Raw genomic sequence first — 20,676 nt, forward strand, 5'->3', positions numbered from 1 at the left:
GAAGAAGGTACTCTGGTCAGATGAGACTAAAATTGAGCTTTTTGGCCATCAAGGAAAACGCTATGTCTGGCGCAAACCCAACACCTCTCATCACCCCGAGAACACCATCCCCACAGTTAAGCATGGTGGTGGCAGCATCATGCTGTGGGGATGTTTTTCATCGGCAGGGACTGGGAAACTGGTCAGCATTGAAGGAATGATGGATGACGCTAAATACAGGAAAATTCTTGAGGTAAACCTGTTTTAGTCTTCCAGAGATTTGAGACTGGGACGGAGGTTCACCTTCCAGCAGGACAATGACCCTAAGCATTCTGCTAAAGCAACACTCGAGTGGTTTAAGGGGAAACATTTAAATGTCTTGGAATGGCCTAGTCAAAGCCCAGACCTCAATCCAATTGAGAATCTGTGGTATGATTTAAAGATTACTGTACCCCAGCGGAACCCATCCAACTTGAAGGAGCTGTAGCAGGTTTGCATTGAAGAATGGGCAAAAATCCCAGTGGCTAGATGTGCCAAGTTTATAGAGACATACCCCAGGAGACTTGCAGCTGTAATTGCTGCAAAAGGTGGCTCTACAAAGTATTGACTTTGGGGGGGGGGTGAATAGTTATGCATGCTCAAGTTTTCTGTTTTTTTTGTCTTATTTCTTGTTTGTTTCACAAGATAAAATATTTTGCATCTTCAAAGTGGTAGGCATGTTGTATAAATCAAATGATACAAACCCCCAAAAAATCCATTTTAATTCCAGGTTGTAAGGCAAAAAAAATTGGAAAAATGCCAAGGGGGGTGAATACTTTCGCAAGCCACTGTATAAAGTACCAACCATGGTTGGGGTCAATTCCATTTCAATTTCAGACAATTCAGGAAGTACACTGAAATTCCAATTCCAATTCTCTTCAATGTTTTTCAGTGAGGAAAAATGGGAATGGGAATTGGGTTTACTTTCTGAATTGACTGGCATTGAAATGGAATTGACCCCAACGAAGGTATAAGCAGACATACAATAGAACACAGTCAAACAAAAACTAATGATCATATCCTAAGATCTTGGCCTAAGGACCCCATCACATGAGAGTCAGGATACAAACCACTAGAGGAGACGACAGTGTGACAATGTGTGTTTGTGTTCGCCTGAGAGAGAGGAGGTTAACCTATTCTGTACTGTCTTTCTTTTCCTGGCATGTAATGAAGGAGTAAGTCCTTAAAATAAATCTCCTCATTTGAGCAATGGTACATTGGCAGAGAGAGACTCCAACAAGTACCCTTCAGTGTGAGAGACACTCCAAAGCAATCAAGTCTGCCTCACCCTCGAGTAGAAGACAAAAACACTCACCAGCCAGCCTCTCTCTCTCTATCTCCTCCCTTTCTCTTCCCTCCTTTAGGCCAGTGATATTCTAGTCTTCCACTTCCCAAGCCACCTTAGGAAAAAGGTCAATCTGTACTTTTTCCATACAGAACATTGGGATTTAGTGGGGGAGTGCGTAGGAACAGGAAACAGCCTATAGCCCGCCATTTAATAAAATATATACTAGGGGAGGAGAGAGGAAATGGTACGCTGCATTTTACACAAACACACACACTGCCAATAGCAGATCCTTGGACGCAGATTAGGGAGCCAATAAGTAATGTCTGTGTAGGCTCCTCTCTCTGCATTGCTGCATGGTGGTGTGTGTGTGTGTGTGTGTGTGTGTGTGTGTGTGTGTGAGTGTGTGTACCACTGTATGCACACGTGTGTGTACTCTCCCTAGAGAGAGAGAGTAAAAAGGGAGTAAACGTGTGGGTGTTTTGGCATGTGCGTGTGTGTTTATGTCTGGCCCACACTGAGTACAGTCTTACTAGTGTCAGTCTGGCCCTCCCCTTATGGCATAAAAACAGAGGCGAAGGAGTGGACACTGGACAGGGAGAAGGCATGGCAAGACAGGGTAAGGCAGGGTAGGGATGCCCAGTCTCAGTCTCAGGCTGATCACAAGCCAGTCTGTGTGGGTTTTGTTAGGAACCTGAGCCCAAAATCAATAGTGCTGCTGCAGCCCAAACCCACTGCTATAGTTGCCCCTACTCCAATAGCTCAATTTAAGTACTGTCCCATCTATTCAAATCCCAAGTCGATATGCTCCGAAAGGATGTATGTAACTGACCTGTATTCTCTGACCCAGTCTGTCCGTATCCATTCATTTCTGTTTAGAAAAGAAAAGTCACATTTAAATCTATTTTCACCAAATACAAAATGGAAGGGGCAATGCTCTCTTCATAGAAAAATACTACACTTTTTTAATTTAGATACAAAATCAATTTCAGGCAAAATGACATACTGTTTATTTTAGGCAGCAGCTAAACCTCTACTCAGTTTTGGTAACAAACCACTTCTCCCAGAATATTTTTTTTAAGAAAACCATTTCCATCATGGGGTATTCAGACGAACAAGACCCTCTAGAAAAAGGTTTGCCACGCCATGTGCCAATGACATCACCTATAACACTTAGGCAATAAGGACCTGCACTATGCCCCACCACCCCTCAAAGCCCGGCTCAGACATATTGTCATAGTTTCCCAGCTGAGATGGACCGTGGTGGGTCACATGATTCAGGTCTAGCTGCCAGAGAGCATGCTAGGTTTTGGGGGGGCTACAGGCTTCCTCATTGGTCTGTCGGCCCGGGCGTGTTCAGGAGTTGATAAACACAGAGGTTTTATGGCATCTCGGCAGAGGCGACGTGTAGCATCCTGCAGATTCCTCAAAGTTGTTTTTCTTTCTCTTCACCCTCTCTCCCTCAACTCCCTGCACTTCAAGCTGTTAGTCAGTGCATTCTGCCGCACGAAGAAAGGGAGCAGAGTGACAGCCCCTCGTTGAAAGAGATCCCCCTTTTTCTCCTCTTAGGTGATAAATACAGACTCAAAATGTAAAGAAGGTGGCAGTGATTTATGAGCTGATGCATCTGTGTCTTCCACACAAGCACACACCGGACAACCCAGGTGACAGGTTGGGAACACAATTCCGGATTTTGTTTTTTCAGAGTTGAAGAGTCTAAGGTTGGAATTCAATCAAACCCACATTGTGTAAATAGTGTTTTTGTGTGCAAATGGCTGTAAATGTACCGTAACTGTACCTACCAGACATGCTCTTCACCGAACATGAACTGTTCTTTCTTTTCCTTTTCGGGCCATCGATCCACCTGCAGAAGGAGAGAATAAAAGATAGGGAGAGAGAGAGCGACATTAGTGTATATGTATAGGAGGACACACAGGAATTCAAAACACAGGTGGTGTGAAGGACAGGTTTTCTACTGCCAGTTCTCCTACAGGAGTCTTGCAGGACTGTAGCAGTGCTCTAGCTAAGTGCCTGTGGTGAGAAAATGTACATTAGCGGGGAAGGCAAGAACAACACACACACACACACGCACACGTACACCGACGCGGAAACACACACACACACGTACAAAGTCGGCAACACTCACACACATACATACAAAAACACACCTACGCACACACCTATGCACGAACACACGCACGCACACGAAAACACACACACACACACACACAAGCTGCCGTAGCACATCTGAACATAGCTCTGTAAGAGGAGAACTGAGCAGACTGTGAGCTCCTTAGGGAGCTCTGGAAGCACACAGCCTGGGAGAGTGCACTAATAAGTCATGCTGTAGGATCTATCAGATGTCAACACTAGTAGACTTCCTAGGGTCCCACCTCTGCAGCCATCCAGACTCTCCTGAGCACTTCAGCATCTCTCACCATGAGAAGCTCTTTAAAAAATGTTTTAATAAAACATAATATAGCTTACTAAAGTAAATTTGGACACTAGTTTGTCTGGACTATCTCCCCCTCTCTGTTCTCAGTAAATAGTGATCCATCGTTGCCAGCGAAAAAGGGCTTAAGTGGTTGTTTCATTAACTCCCTAATTGGGCTGAAATGCCAACTGCGTCTGAACCTGTGTGTATGCCTTCTTGTTGCATTACCGACTGAGTTGTTTTCAATGACAGTAATGTCGGTGCCACAGTGAGCCTAATCGAGTCTTAGGGTGTTTTCACATATAGTCCTCTTTAAAAGGACCGAACTCAGTCCTCTTTAAAGTGAACTCTGGGGTAAAAAAAACAACAAAAAAACGAACTCAGTTATCTTTGTATTACACTGCCCTTGCCTTTGAATGAGGACTCAACTCTTTTGCCAGTTCACTTCACCATTTTGTGGTCAGAGTCCTCTTTGCATTCACATTGCTATGTTTAGAAAGGAACCAAGATCTTTTTCCAACATTCACTCAATGCAATCTGGGTTTTTACAAAGTGCAGGACAAGCCATTTCATCAGAATGTGTTATCGGACAGCTAGATATACCTACTTACATTTTGGAAGCTAATAGATTGCATTTAGTTAAAAGAAGAGATAATAATTGTAATCAAAAGATACTATTAACATGTAAATATTATTGGTAACAAAATAAGTAACAGAAGAATAACTGCAGATTAAATAATGCTGTAATTGAAAATTGTACACCCAATGTAGGCTATTGCCCCTTTAAGAGCAACATTTATTTTGTATCCTATGTTGTGATTCTCTCCAAATATGTTGTCTTCTCACACTATTCAAACCCCACAATCGAATAAACAGTTTATGAAGCTCCCTTATATATCACATATTGCAAACAAATAATCTGAACTAAAAACTTCACACAAATGTTGGAATTTTTGGGCATACTTGATCAATATTCAAAAACAGCACACATTTTTTTTCCGTGAATCTGCACATCATCATCTTCTCTCTTTTGAGGCACGAATGTGCAGTGGTGGAAAAAGTACTCAATTGTCATACTTCAGTAAAAGTAAAGATACTTTAATAGAAAATGACTCAAGTGAAAGTCACCCCATAAAATACTACTTGAGTAAAACTCTAAAAGTATTTGGTTTGAAATATACAATGAACAAAAATATAAACGCAACATGCAACAATTTCAACGATTTTACTGAGTTACAGTATAATATATAAGGAAATCAGTCAATTGAAATAAATTCATTAGGCCCTAATTTATGGATTTCACATGACTGGGAATACAGATATGCATCTGTTGGTCACAGATACCTTTAAAAAAAAAAGGAAGGGGCGTGGATCAGAAAACCAGTCAGTTTCTGGTGTGACCACCATTTGCCTCATGCAGGGCAACACATCTCCTTCACATAGAGTTGATCAGGCTGTTGATTGTGGCCTGTGGAATGTTGTCCCAAACCGGGATTCATCCATGAAGAGCACACTTCTCCAGCGTGCCAGTGGCCATCGAAGGTGAGCATTTGCCCACTGAAGTCGTTCACGACGCCAAACTGCAGAGGGGTCAATGCCGTGGTGAGGATGACGAGCATGCAGATGAGCTTCCCTGAGACGGTTTCTGACAGTTTGTGCAGAAGTTTCAGCTCATGAAACATGGAACCAACACTTTACATATTGCGTTTATATTTTTGTTCAGTATACTTAAGTATGAAAAGAAAATGTAGTTGATAAAATATACTTAAGTATTGAAAGTAAAAGTATAAATCACATTCCTTATATTAAGCAAACCAGACGGCACAATTTTCTTTATTTTATTTTCTTTACTGATAGCCAGGGGCACACTCCAACACTCAGACATAATTTACAAACTAAGCATGTGTGTTTAGTGAATCCGCCAGATCAGAGGAGGTAGGGATGACCAGGGATGTTCTCTTGATAAGTGCGTGAATTGGACCATTTTCCTGCTAAGTATTCGAAGTGTAACAAGTACATTTGTGTGTCAGGGAAAATGTAGTAGAAATTACATTATTTTCTTTAGGAATGTAGTGGAGTAAAAGCAAACGTTTTCAAAAATATAAATAGTAAAGTAAAGTACAGATACCCAAAGCAACTACTTAAGCAGTACTTTAAAGTATTAATTACTTTACATCACTGCCAATGTGAGGATGCACAGAGTTTTTAGTCAGATTATGTGATATATAAGAGAACTTCATAAACTGTTTATTCGATTGTGGGGTTTGAATAGTGTGAGAAGACAACATATTTGGTGAGAATCACAAAATAAGGTACAAAATAAATTATAGCTCTTAAAGGGGCAGTAGCCTACATTGGGTGTACACTTTTCAATTACAGCATTATTTAATCTGCAGTTATTCTTCTGCTATTTATTTTGTTACCAATAATATTTACATGTTAATAGTATCTTTTGATTACAATTATTATCTCATCTTTTAACTAAATGCAATCTATTAGCTTCCAAAATGTAAGTAGGTATATCTAGCTGTCCGATAACACATTCTGATGAAATGGCTTGTCCTGCACTTTGTAAAAACCCAGAATGCATTGAGTGAATGTTGGAAAAAGATCTTGGTTCCTTTCTAAACATAGCAATGTGAATGCAAAGAGGACTCGGACCACAAAATGGGTGAAGTGAATTGGCAAAAGAGTTGAGTCCTCATTCAAAGGCAAGAGCAGTGTGAATACAAAGAGAGCGGAGTTATTTCGCTTTTTTTAATGCCAGAGTTCACTTTAACACGGAATTCCATCACTACTAGAATGTCCATGACGGTTATTCTGACCATTTGATATTTCAATTGTATAAATATTCCATAATAAATAATAAATTGCTAAATGAATGCATTTATTATGTTAAAATAGGTCATAAGAAACCTCAGGTTCATAAAATGAATTGTTTGATCCAGAAGCGCATAGACTGTAAATACTAAAATAAGATGATAGTGTATTTTCTGACGGTAAGATAACAGTCTCCTGCCCAGCTGGACCATCCAAACTACACCTAAACTATATTGAAACTAATTTCACACACATAATAATAATTATTATTATAGTAATAGATATGGCCTAAAGACAAGATTACATTTACAATAGTCAATGATGGGTGACAATATTATCAATTGTCGAATAGAAAATGAAGAGACTGATGACCTGCGCAGCATGCATTGACAGCTTGCATTGACTGCGTGCATTGACAGTGTGCATTGACAAAGAAGCAAGGAGCTTACCAAATAGCACTTCTTCCATATCATCCTACAGAGGTCCATGCAGGCCAGACATTTTGATTGCTATACAATATCTGAAAGTGCAGATTCCAAGGTTTCTAATGAACCTGTTTTTGCCAAATAACTGTACAAATTGCGTGGATGGTCTCTGTTTTAAAATATAACTTTTTCCTAGAATAACCATGGCTCCATGCAATCCTCATGTGAGTAGGCTACTGGTGACAATCAGCAATAGCCATTTGGGATAGTCCATTATATTCTTACTGTAAAATACATGTGTTGTCCGTGGTAGGGCAGGGCCTGTGATGTCTGCTAAAGGAACAAGTTGATTGCATTGGCATGGCGCAGCCATAGCCTTGGCTACTAAGCACAGATACATACAACTCAAACATGCTATTCTGTTCTTTTAAAATAAATAGCCTTGTATCATGTTTTTTTATGACCTTCCTAAATTAAATATTAATGGATTTATTTGTGATTGTGTATATTAATACTAGAAAGGCAGAGAGCGTCATAATGACTTAAAACACATTAAAATATTTACTTACTCTGCCATTTTTAAAGTCATGTCGCCCTAGTCCTTGACTTTTCCTAAATAAGTCTATATAACATTTGAATGGTTTCCCTGGCCTGTTCCGCTCCTTCTCCGATAGTTGAATGTGCCATGCCCAGTTGATAATCACCCCGATAATTGCCTTGAAACTGAACCAAAACTATACCAAAACTAATTTCACACATGTAACAACAGGTGAAATACATGAAGTATAGAATGATGGGGGAGAAAAGGGGAGAATGGGTAAGTTGATGAGCGAGGGGAAGCGAACAATGCATAATTTTGTAATCACCAATTATGAATGAAGAACAGAATGGGCCATTCTATTGTATTCACCTATTCTAATTATAATCTCAAAACTGTGTACCCTGTATCAGTCCACCAAATCCAAGCAGACTTATTAGTCTACTCTAGGCCTAGTTGGAGTAGACTACACAGTGAGAGCGTGCATAATTTACAATGGCAAGACCAAGACGAATGCGTTGCTACAAGATCTGAATGAAAATGACTCAGATGGCGGGGAAGAAATGGATCATGAGATCTCTGATGATGATTATTCTGATTCATGGTGCTTTGAGGATGACATGCTCAGAAAGTTTTTGTCTTTTATAAAATTTGGAAAGGCACACACCTGTCTATATAAGGTCCCACAGTTGACAGTGCATGTCAGAGCAAAAACCAAGCCATTAGATCGAAGGAATTGTCCGTAGAGCTCAGAGACAGGATTGTGTCGAGACACAGATCTGGGGAAGGGTACCAAAACATTTCTGCAGCATTGAAGGTCCCCAAGAACACAGTGGCATCCATCATTCTTAAATGGAAGAAACGGACAAACTGAGCAAACTGATCGGGGGAGAAGGGCCTTGGTCAGGGAGGTGACCAAGAACCAATGGTCACTTTGACAGAGCTCCAGAGTTCCTCTGTGGAGATGGGAGAACCTTCAAAAATGACAACCATCTCTGCAGCACTCCACCAATCAGGCCTTTATGGTAGAGTGGCCAGACGGAAGCCACTCCTCAGTAAAAGGCACATGACAACCCACTTGGGGTTTGCCAAAAGGCACCTAAACGACTCACAGACCATGAGAAACAAGATTCTCTGGTCTGACGAAACCAAGATTGAACTCTTTGGCCTGAATGCCAAGCGTCACATCTGGAGGAAACCAGGCACCGCTCATCACCTGGCCAATACCATCCCTACAGTGAAGCATGGTGGTGGCAGCATCATGCTGTGGGGATGTTTTTCAGCGGCAGGTCCTGGGAGACTAGTAAGGATCGAGGGAAAGATTAACGGAGCAAAGTACAGAGAGATCCTAGATGAAAACCTGCTCCAGAGCGCTCAGGACCTCAGACTTGGGCGAAGGTTCACCTTCCAACAGGACAACGACCCTAAGCACACAGCCAAGACAACGTAGCAGTGGCTTCGGGACAAGTCTCTGAATGTCCTTGCGTGGCCCAGCCAGAGCCCGGACTTTAACCCAATCGAACATCTCTGGAGAGACCTGAAATAGCTGTGCATCGACGCTACCCATCCAACCTGACCGAGCTTCTGCAGAGAAGAATGGGAGAAACTCCCCAAATACAGGTGTGCGAAGCCCAAGAAGACATGAGGGTGTAATCCCTGCCAAAGATGCTTCAACAAAGTACATTTACATTTACGTCATTTAGCAGACGCTCTTATCCAGAGCGACTTACAAATAGGTGCATTCACCTTATAGCCAGTGGGATAACCACTTTACAATGTTTATTTTTATTTTTTATGTTTTTTAGTTTTTTTTTGGGGGGGTTGGAGTAAAGGGGGAGGGGGGGGTAGAAGGATTACTTTATCCTATCCCAGGTATTCCTTAAAGAGGTGGGGTTTCAAATGTCTCCGGAAGGTGGTGAGTGACTCCGCTGTCCTGGCGTCGTGAGGGAGCTTGTTCCACCATTGGGGTGCCAGAGCAGCGAACAGTTTTGACTGGGCTGAGCGGGAACTATGCTTCCGCAGAGGTAGGGGAGCCAGCAGGCCAGAGGTGGATGAACGCAGTGCCCTCGTTTGGGTGTAGGGACTGATCAGAGCCTGAAGGTACGGAGGTGCCGTTCCCCTCAGAGCTCCATAGGCAAGCACCATGGTCTTGTAGCAGATGCGAGCTTCAACTGGAAGCCAGTGGAGTGTGCGGAGGAGCGGGGTGACGTGAGAGAACTTGGGAAGGTTGAACACCAGACGGGCTGCGGCATTCTGGATGAGTTGTAGGGGTTTAATGGCACAGGCAGGGAGCCCAGCCAACAGCGAGTTGCAGTAATCCAGACGGGAGATGACAAGTGCCTGGATTAGGACCTGTGCCGCTTCCTGTGTAAGGCAGGGTCGTACTCTCCAAATGTTGTAGAGCATGAACCTACAGGATCGGGTCACCGCCTTGATGTTAGCGGAGAACGACAGGGTGTTGTCCAGGGTCACGCCAAGGCTCTTTGCACTCTGGGAGGAGGACACAACGGAGTTGTCAACCGTGATGGCGAGATCATGGAACGGGCAGTCCTTCCCCGGGAGGAAGAGCAGCTCCGTCTTGCCGAGGTTCAGCTTGAGGTGGTGAAGTACTGAGTAAAGTGTCTGAATACTTATGTAAATGTTATATTTCAGTTCCTTATTTTTTATGCATTTGCTAAAATTCCTAAAAACCTGTTATTGCTTTATCATTATGGGGTATTGTGTGTAGATTTATGAGGGGGGGGGGACTATTTAATCCTGTAACGTAACAAAATGTGGAAAAAATCAACGGGTCTGAATACTTTCCGAATGCACTGTAAACCCTGGATTGCTGATGCTATGTATTGGCCATTGAGAGGCTTTGAAGCCACCGGTCAGACATATTGGCACTCCCCAGTAGGAGCAGTCCTCCATAGGATAGAATGGAATTCTACAGTATTTCAATAAAAGGTTTCAAGGACAAAATTACATGTATTTAAGTATTTTGTTTTTGTAGTGGGGACAGTATCATTAGTGATCTGGTAATGGCTGACATCAATACCATCATCCCAGAAAACCTAGACCCACTCCAATTCGCATACCTTTCCAACAGATCCACAGATGACGCAATCTCTATTGGACTCCATACTGCCCTTTCACACCTGGACAAAAGGAACACCTACATGAGAATGCTGTTCATTGACTACAGCTCAGCATTCAACACCATAGTGCCCTCCAAGCTCATCACTAAGCTAAAGACCCTGGGACTAAACACCTACGTCTGCAACTGAATCCTGTACTTCCTGACGGGCCGCCCCCAGGTGGTGAGGGTAGGCAACAACACATCCGCCACGCTGACCCTCAACACGGGGGCCCCTCAGGGGTGCGTGCTTAGTCCCCTCCTGTACTTCCTGTTCACCCACGACTGCGTGGCCATGCACGATTCCAACACCATCGTTAAGTTTGCCAACGACACAACGGTGGTAGGCCTGATCACCGACAACGATGAGACAGCCTATAAGGAGGAAGTCAGAGACTTGGCAGTGTGGTGCCAGGACAACAACCTCTCCGTCAACGTGATTAAGACAAAGGAGCTGATCATGGACTACAGGAAAAGCAGGGTTGAGCACGCCCCCATTCACATCATCAGGACCTTAGTGGAGCAGGTCGAGAGCTTCAAGTTCCTTGGAGTCCACATCACCAACAAACTATCATGGTCCAAACACACCAAGACAGTCTTGAAGAGGGCACGACAATGCCTATTCCCCCTCAGGAGACTGAAAAGATTTGACATGGGTCCTCAGATCCTCAAAAAGTTATACAGCTGCACCATCGAGAGCATTCTGACTGGCTGCATCACCGCCTGGTATGGCAACTGCTCGGCATCCGACCACAAGGCGCTACAGAGGGTAGTGCGTATGACCTAGTACATCACAAGGACCTCTATACCAGGCGGTGTCAGAGGAAGGCCCTAAAAATGGTCAAAGACTCCAGCCACCCTAGTCATTAACTGTTCGCTCTGCTACCGCACGGCAAGTGGTACCGGAGCGCCAAATCTAGGTCCAAAAGCCTCCTTAACAGCTTCTACCCCCAAGCCATAAGACTGCTGAACAGTTACTGAAATGGCTATTTGCCTTGACCCCCCCCCCTTTTTTTACGCTGCTATTACTCACTGTTTATTATCTATGCATAGTCACTTTACCCCTACCAACATGTACATATTACCTCAATTACCTCATTATTGTTATTTTATTGTGTTACTGTTTTTCCTTTAGTTTATTTAGCAAATTTGTCTTACTTTTTTAAAACTGCATTGTTTTTATATAGTTTTTCGTTTGTATATTTAGCTGACATAATACAATATCAAAGTGTCTGTAATAGAATAAACATGTCAGAAATGTATGTAGACATTAATAAATGCATTTCTATAGCTTCCAAAATATGTTTTACAATGGTGAGGGAGTGCCAAGATAGAGGCGCGGTGGCTTCAACACAGCACTCCCTGACAGTCATCTACTGTATATATAAATCATTGGTATAAACCCACTCCCTAAGGTTCCTTATCAAGGTTCCTTATCAAGTGTCATCGAGTGCCACTATGGGAGGAACCGATAGAACATGTCCAGCTGTGACAACAGTGTAGCAAGTGTAGTGTTGTCATTGGGTGACAGCCAAAGTTAAATGTCACTCCCAGCTTTGGCTTCCTCATCAAAAGCCATCAGATATACCGTTGCCCGGGGTGAAAGCCATCAATTTGTCAACCCACTGATAGTACAGCCTCCCACCCTGTGGCCTTCTGATGCTGCCTGTGTCGCACAAACACACAAGCATGCCCAGTACACACACACGTTTAAGCACACACACAGGGAACAACACCACTTAGTATCCTGATACATACACACACTTAGAGACAGAGAGAGTTCCGTCCCTGTTTTCCCAACCAGGGTCTTCACATCTGCTACACACACACACACGCACGCACGCTCCTACACAAGCCCCCATTGCCCAGCAAATCTTTACTCAAGAAGTAAACCAAGCAACATTACCTATTTCTAGCTGTACCATCCTTCCTGTGCCCAAAACTACAACACAGCAGATCCCCAACAACACCAACACTGAGACAATTAATCTGCTAAACAAAAGGTGACAGTCCAAAAAAGAAGACAATTTCTGACCTTATAACGCAGTGCGAGTGTAGAATATGCATGGCGAGAAGAGTTGCTGGCCTCAAACAGCGCTGGCAAATAGGAGACACATCTACACTGCTGCCAACCTCGCTATGTTTAGCTCTGAAAAGACTTTGGCTCTCTAGTACACACACCCACTCTCCCTCTCTTTTTCACTCTCTCTCTCTCTCTCTCTCTCTCTCTGTATGAATCCCTGCAGACTCTCTCTCTCTCTGGCTGATCTGTTTCTCTGACTCCCTTGTACATTTCTCTAAGAATCCCAACTCTGTGCTTTTCACCCTCACTTTGTCTCACTCTCTCTCGTTTCTGTGGCTCTCACTCTCCTGTTAGACCCGCCCATGCTCTCTGATTGGATGTGGGCCAGCCTCTCCACCTGAGGGTTTGACAGTGGGTTTGGGGATGATTGACGGTGGGTTGATATGGCAACTAACAGGTAGCTGTCAGCTCTGACCCCAAGGCAGGCTCGATGAGTCTATTCTTGTACCTCAGCGACAGAGCCAACAGCTCAATAACCTGAAATGAGGGCTATTTCGAAACGTAGCTAATTGCCAACAACCCAGTTTTGTGCTTCAAAACAATGACGAGGCAAGACAGAGATCGGCAATACTCGAGTGAAGAAATATCTGAGAAATAAAATCAAACTTACAAGTACATTGATTGATCCCTTTAAACTGGCACAGATGTGATTTTGTAAACCTATCGTGTGACTCAAGTCTTCGTGGACTGAAATACTAATACTAAAGTAAACACGTTGTGTACCTTTAATAGAACCCTGACATTAATCTATGTATACTAACCAGGCTATATAGGGCCAGTAGTACACAGTAGCCTATTGTTCCCAGTGCAATGTGCATACTATCCAACTGAGGTGTCCCCTCCCATACATTCACATTCTAATGGTCACTTTGTTCTTTAGCCATCCCACCATTGTCTAAATTACAGGGTACGGTGGGAGGGAGCATACCACTTGTACTAGAGCTAGCCAACTCCCTCTATCAAAACACAGCGGAACACCAGATCACTAAAGATAGACTTCCAAACCTCTAAACAAACACAGGCTTTATGTTAACCATGTTTAGCGGGAGATTTCTTCATATCTTGGTAATGTAAAGCTCTATAGGGAAATACAATTGCTGGCTGGTGAATAAATTACAGATGTAGGCTAACCTCTAAGTCGTAAACATAACGCCTAGTATGCTTTAATTTGGGTGTAGCGATATTGTAGCAATTAATCAATGTCAATAGCAGCCAGAGCTTGTAACTTAGAAAAAAAACAGATTTGCATATCATATGATTTCAGGCATGAAAGGTCTTGTTTGCTCGAGAGGTTATTTACAAATAATGCTAGTCAAATTAGAGACAGAACAGGAGTATCTTTTTATTTGCCTTTTTACCCAAGATTCACCACTGCGCTGGTGTTTTTATTTGGATTTGTCTTATTTTAGCTGGACACGAAATATGTATTGGCAGACCATGAAGCTGTGACATGACACACACACACACACACGTGGGCCTAACATGTATGACTGACCCCTGGTCACACGACACCAGGGCTTTCCAAGAGTTTCCGAGAAGGCCAAACACACACGCACATCTCTCTCTCTCTCTCTCTCTCTCTCTCTCTCTCTCTCTCTCTCTCTCTCTCTCTCTCTCTCTCTCTCTCTCTCTCTCTCACCCTCTCTCTCTCTCTCTCTCTCTCTCTCTCTCTCTCTCTCTCTCTCGCTCTCTCTCTCTCTCTCTCTCTCTCTCTCTCTCTCTCTCTCTCTCACCCTCTCTCACTCTCTCTCTCTCTCTCTCTCTCTCTCCTCTCTCTCTCTCTCTCTCTCTCTCTCTCTCTCTCTCTCTCTCTCTCTCTCTCTCACCCTCTCTCTCTCCCTCTCTCTCTCTCTCTCTCTCTCTCTCTCTCTCTCTCTCTCTCTCACCCTCTCTCTCTCTCTCTCTCTCTCTCTCTCTCTCTCTCTCTCTCTCTCTCTCACCCTCTCTCTCTCTCTCTCTCTCTCTCTCTCTCTCTCTCTCTCTCTCTCTCTCTCTCTCTCTCTCTCTCTCTCTCTCTCTCTCTCTCACCCTCTCTCTCTCTCTCTCTCTCTCTCTCTCTCTCTCTCTAGGACTAGCCTCTTGTGGTGATGTGTGTGGATTGGTTTGAAGAGGTCAATACTTGTCATTACTGACTTGAGAGAGCGAGAGACAGAAAAAGAAACAAAGAGAGAGACAGAGAGAGAGACAGCAAGCAATTATTACGATTCTGGTCCATGCCAAAAGGAAATCGAAACATTGTTTGTCTCACATGTCCAATGAATGCGTAACAAGATAACAATTGGGTACTACAGGCATTGTTGCTTTTCATATTGTTCATTATCAACCTGGGCATCCACTGCTATTCATTTCCTACCGATCCTTGACTTAGGCGATGTCATTTACAAAATAGCCTCCAACACTCTACTCAGCAAATTGGATGTAGTCTATCACAGTGCCATCCGTTTTGTCACCAAAGCCCCATATACTACCCACCACTGTGACCTGTACGCTCTTGTTGGCTGGTCCTCACTACATATTCGTCACCAAACCCACTGGCTCCAGGCCATCTATAAATCACTGCTAGGCAAATCTCCGCCTTATCTTAGCTCATTGGTCACCATAGCAACACCTCCTTTGGCCGCCATTCCTTCCAGTTCTCTGCTGCCAATGACTGGAACGAAATTCAAAAATCTCTGAAGCTGGAGACTCTTATCTCCCTCACTAACTTTAAGCGTCAGTTGTCAGAGCACCTTACCGATCACTGCACCTGTACACAGCCCTTCTGAAATTAGCCCACTCAACTACCTCATCCCCATATTGTTATTTATTTTGCTCATTTGCACCCCAGTATCTTTATTGTCACATCATCTCTTGCACATCTATCATTCCAGTGTTAATACTAATTGTAATTATTTTGCACTATGGCCTATTTATTGCCTTACCTCCATAACTTGCTACATTTGCACACACTGTATATATATTTTCTGTTTTATTTTTTACTTTATGTTTTGTTTTACCCCATATGTAACCCTGTGCTGTTGTTTTTATCGCACTGCTTTGCTTTATCTTGGCCAGGTCGCAGTTGTAAATGAGAACTTGTTCTCAACTGGCTTATCTGGTTAAATAAAGGTGAAATAAAAAAATAAAATAAAAAATTCCATATGACACAAGGAAGTCGTAAAAGCAATATTGAGAGGACAAAGCTCCTATAGCAAAGCCATGGCAGGAAATCCTGATGTCATCAGGGCAAGGAAAAGACAATTAGGCCAAAATCTTGTTTATATCTCCAGTGACTTCAATTGCATGACAAAAATTGCATTGTTTGGTATGGCAATTGAATTAAACAGAGCCACAGAGGTTGGAGAAGTTCAAGAAGGTAAAATGCAATGTGCTAGACGGCTGCTATCTATTTATAAAAAGGCTTGTTTGAATGGATCTCTCATTAGATAGTGAAGTCGGTCGGTTTCACACTGCCAAATGTGTCGAAATTCAAATGTTGTTGTCTTATCTGAATGGAGTGGATGAGCATGTGTGTGTGTGTGCGTGTGTGTGCGCGTGTGTGTGTGTGTGTGTGTGTGTGTGTGTGTGTGTGTGTGTGTGTGTGTGTGTGTGTGTGTGTGTGTGTGTGCGCGTGCGTGCGTGCGTGTGTGTGCGCGTTTGATTCCAGCTGTAGAATGATAATTCAGCCCATCTCCGTTTCTCAATGTGCTCTCTACACCGCTTCAATTTCCGCCATCTTATCAGCAATTAAAATTTGATAAGGAAAATCCAATTTCATTGACTTCATTGTAACATCATTGACAACAGTGTTAAGGAGCTTATAATTGCATAAAATGAGATAGGACAGTGCCTTTTTGGCAAGGCTGAAAACCAAAACCAATAAGGAAACAAAAAAGCTCATGCTAAGCCATTTGCGACCATCAGCACACACAGAACCACAACACATGATATTACAGTATGCCATTGTTATTATTCATGCCTCTATCAAGTGCAATAGTACAAGATCTACTCTCACCTTAGCAATGCAGTTAAAGGGATAGATCAGCAAAATTGCGTATTTAAATATGTGTTGCCTTACCTGAAAAGCAGGAGTGACTGCAATCCACAGTGGCTAGTTTAACAAAAACCAAAGTGTGGATTGCAGTCACTCCTTGTTCATAGACTGCATTCAAGGTAAGGAAACAAATGTTGCACACTCATAAGCTCTACCACTTACCTTTATTAATAAACAAACAATGTTTCGATCCTGCAAGGATGACCTGACGAAGATCCTTGCAGGATCGAAACGTTGTTTGTTTTATTAATAAAGGTACGTGGTGGAGCTTATGAGTGTGCAGGCCCTGCGTTTGATCACACTTGACTGTGAAAACAAATGTCTAAATCTGTAATTTTGTTGAACTATCCCTTTAACCCCAATATCGATTCGAAGATATGCAAGGACAACACAGTGAAGGAGAGCTTTAATGAAATCCACTACAGTAGCAAACAGTTCAATCAACTTCAGTGTGATTAGCAAGCTCTTTAATTCCTCCTCGTCTTTAATACAGTGACAGCAGGCTCAATTTAGCCCTGAACGTCCACTACACACACACACCCAAACACTTATGCACTCATACTTACACACACACACACACACACACACACACACACACACACACACACACACACCAGCCCAGTTGTTAATCTACCGACAGGTGTCCATCGCGGTTCAGTAATCTAGTCCGGCTTTCCTTTCATTTGGTGCCCTGGTAATTTGCCACAGGGATCAGCACTGGGGAATTTGACACAGCATTCCAGGAAGCCAGACACCCTCTCCATGGTCCCATGTGTCACAACCATGACACACACCACACACAAGCACATAGGAACAACATACACACACATACATGCACACACACCCAGGTACACGTGCAAGCACACCCACATGACTTTTTTTTATAGCATACTATGGTATAAATACTATAGTATTCACTGTGGTGTTTTTGCTGACTTTACTGTACTATTCACTGACTAAAGACTCCAGTCACCCAAGTCATAGACTGTTCTCTCTGCTACCGCACGGCAAGCGGTACCGGAGCGCCAAGTCTAGGTCCAAAAGGCTCCTTAACAGCTTCTTCCCCCCCAGCCATTAGACTGATGAAACAATTAATCAAATGGCCACCCGGACTATTTACATTGACACCCCCTTTGTTTTTACACTGCCGCTACTCGCTGTTTATTATCTATGCATAGTCACTTTACCCCTACCTACATGTACAAATTACCTAGACTAACCTGTACCCCCGCACATTGACTTGGTCCCGGGACCCCTTGTATATAGCCTCGTTATTGTTATTTTATTGTGTTACTTTTTTAAACGTTAGTTTATTTAGTAAATATTTTCTCAACTCTATTTTCTTAAAACTGCATTGTTGGTTAAGGGCTTGTAAGTAAGCATTTCACGGTAAGGTGTACACCTGTTGTATTCGGCGCATGTGACAAATACAATTTGATTTGATTTGATGCAGTAGTATTTACAGTTAACTATAGTATAAATACTGTAGTAAAAAACGGTAGTATATACTATAGTAATTAATGTCGTGTTTTTGCGGACTGTAGTATACTGTAGCATTTACTGTAGTGTTTTTGCGGACATTACTGTGGTATTTATTATAGTGTTTTTGTTTTATTATCTTTGACATAAAAGTGGGCAGGTTAGCGTTTTTCATCATGAATATTGCCCTGGAGGCAGCTCTGCAGAGTGGTTACTAGCTGGCACAGCCACAAAGTCATAAAATCTGATTTTAAACCTAACCCTAACCTTAAATTAAGACCAAAAAGCACATTTATGTTGTCATGAATTTTCACAATATAGCCAATTTTGACTTTGCAGCTGGCCTATCTAAGGGGAAATCGCTCAATTCTGCCTCTAGGACAAGACTCGTGACAATAAACGTCAACATGCTATAAGCAGAGGCTTTCTCCTTGAGGAAACATACTGGAAAAATACTAAAAGTTGTTCCATAACCCACAGGTAGGTAGGACTGGGGTCTGAACAGATAGTTCAGAGCTTCTGTTCTTTTCTTTAACCTGTAATGAACACAATATATGGTCTATACTTGGAATGTAGATTTCTCACTTATGGGTGGCAGAAATTGGGATATGGGGGAGGGGAATGGGCAGGGTATAGGCAAAGCAAATACTGTAGTATTTACTATAGTTAAAAAATGGTAGTGTTTTTGCGGACCATAGTGTTTGTGCGGACATTACTGTAGTATTTACTACAGTGTTTTTCTGCGGATAATATAACACAATTCTATAGTAAGTACTACACATGATCGAGGGAAACTACAGTGTGTAGTATTGTATTCTACAGAATTCTATAGTAAATACTGTAATATTCTATAGTAAAGTGTAGTATTTTTTCATGTGGGCAAGCAAATACACACCCACACAAACTCACGCACGAACACCCACACATACACACACACCCACACTTTGATGAACATAGTTTATACAACCACATAAATAATGTAGACACACATAAACACAACAGTAACAGAACAAAAACACCACTACTATCAACCATATGAAACTATAGGCTACGCTACCAGAATGTGATATCAATCTAACCTAGCCAGGTGGAGCTTTGTTCCCAATCGCTCCGAGGCATATCAGATTGACTGATAGTTGTGCTCTTTGAGCAAGAGCCGGTTGCTCTTTGATAAAAATCTCCGATCCACTCTGCCACACCCTGACTGGTTGAGACAGAGGAGCTTCCATTTCACTGACGTTGTGTTTTAATTAATTATAAAAAGGGAAACAGCCTGTGCAGTACAGTTTGTAAGTTGCAGTTACACACTCACAAGTGTTCAGGGTTGGGAAGCCTGGAGGCCTAGTTTACAGGTTTCTTAGAAAACAAGATCACTTTTTGGAGCTGTTTCAACTTGCAGACAGTAAAGAAAGAGGAGAGAAAGACAGAGAGAGATGGAAACGGAGAGAAGAAATAGAGGGAGCCGGGAGAGAGGGAAGAGATGGATGAGATAAAATAAATACTAGCATAGTCGAGAAGCACAGCGAGAGAGAGACCGGAGAGCAGACTTTCGAAACAAAAAGGTAAAACACACAGTAATTCTACACTCCTCAAAAGACCTCTAAAACTATAAGACCATGTGATACCTATTCACGCGTGATGTTAGCGGCAGGGTCATAGCCTGTAGGGTTGAGACCAGGAAGTAGGGGGCGGGACTCACAGTTTCTCTTCTCCCTCTGATAGGTTAGGGTCCTGCTCCTTGGGCATGTGTTCCATTCACCTTAATTCCATCCAGCAGCAAATCATGCGAGACTGAGGCGGGCCCCACCCTCAGATGCTTGCTGGTCATTCGCAGATAGGGGGGTCAGTCAGTGCGACATCACAGGGTCCCGGTCCGGATGGGCTCTGGCCTCTGGAGCGACCCCCCTGTGCTGGCCCTGGGACTGACGAATGGACTGGACCGGACAAGATCTGTCAATGAGAGGATAGGATCCATTTAGCTAGGCACAGTTGACCGATGTGGAGACTTGGTGGTCCTAGATGAGCCCCTCACTTATTCAATCTTTCTGACCTCTCCTCCCTCAGTTCTATTCTTCCTCCCTTAATCCCTCGTTCAATACCTTTCTAATCCCAAACAGAAGGATGGAGGGATTGCGAGCATCAGATTGTTGTTAGTAAATCTGTGGTATAATAGTGGTAACACGTAATTCCCACATAACAGTGTGAGTTGAAATGCTGTGATTTTAATGGACCACAGGATTACAATTTACTACATTGCTTCATGAAAATCACCAAGCTTGTTGTGTTCTATTTCATAGCACATTGATTGATTTAAAGCCAGAACGAGTTGGTTTTTGATAAGAAAGAGAACCCTATTATGTCTTTAATGTATTCCGTTTTCCTCCAAGAGTGGCTGAATATTTTCCATCTATATTTCACTTGAAAATTAATTAGTTGGGTGTAT

The 20,676-nt window shown here is 42.7% G+C and overlaps 1 protein-coding gene across 3 annotated transcripts in view; it reads right to left on the minus strand.

Moving 5' to 3' along the window:
* Positions 1 to 20,676, minus strand: part of LOC121547289 (thyroid hormone receptor alpha-like) — a 135,946-nt gene that overhangs the window by 38,408 nt on the left and 76,862 nt on the right. Inside the window, exons 2-4 of one of the 3 annotated variants that reach the window (XM_041858467.2) lie at positions 19,933 to 20,183; positions 3,106 to 3,167; positions 2,136 to 2,174 (exon numbers count right to left, since the gene is read on the minus strand). In XM_041858467.2, the coding sequence (XP_041714401.1) occupies positions 2,136 to 2,174; positions 3,106 to 3,167; positions 19,933 to 19,988 (157 nt within the window). In that variant the 5' untranslated portion in view covers positions 19,989 to 20,183. Of the gene's footprint in view, positions 1 to 2,135; positions 2,175 to 3,105; positions 3,168 to 12,673; positions 12,957 to 19,932; positions 20,184 to 20,676 lie in introns of those variants that run through there. The other 2 variants (XM_041858468.2, XM_041858469.2) reach the window with 2 other exon arrangements.

Source organism: Coregonus clupeaformis, chromosome 31, assembly GCF_020615455.1.
Source record: "Coregonus clupeaformis isolate EN_2021a chromosome 31, ASM2061545v1, whole genome shotgun sequence".
NCBI classification, from domain to species: domain Eukaryota; kingdom Metazoa; phylum Chordata; class Actinopteri; order Salmoniformes; family Salmonidae; genus Coregonus; species Coregonus clupeaformis.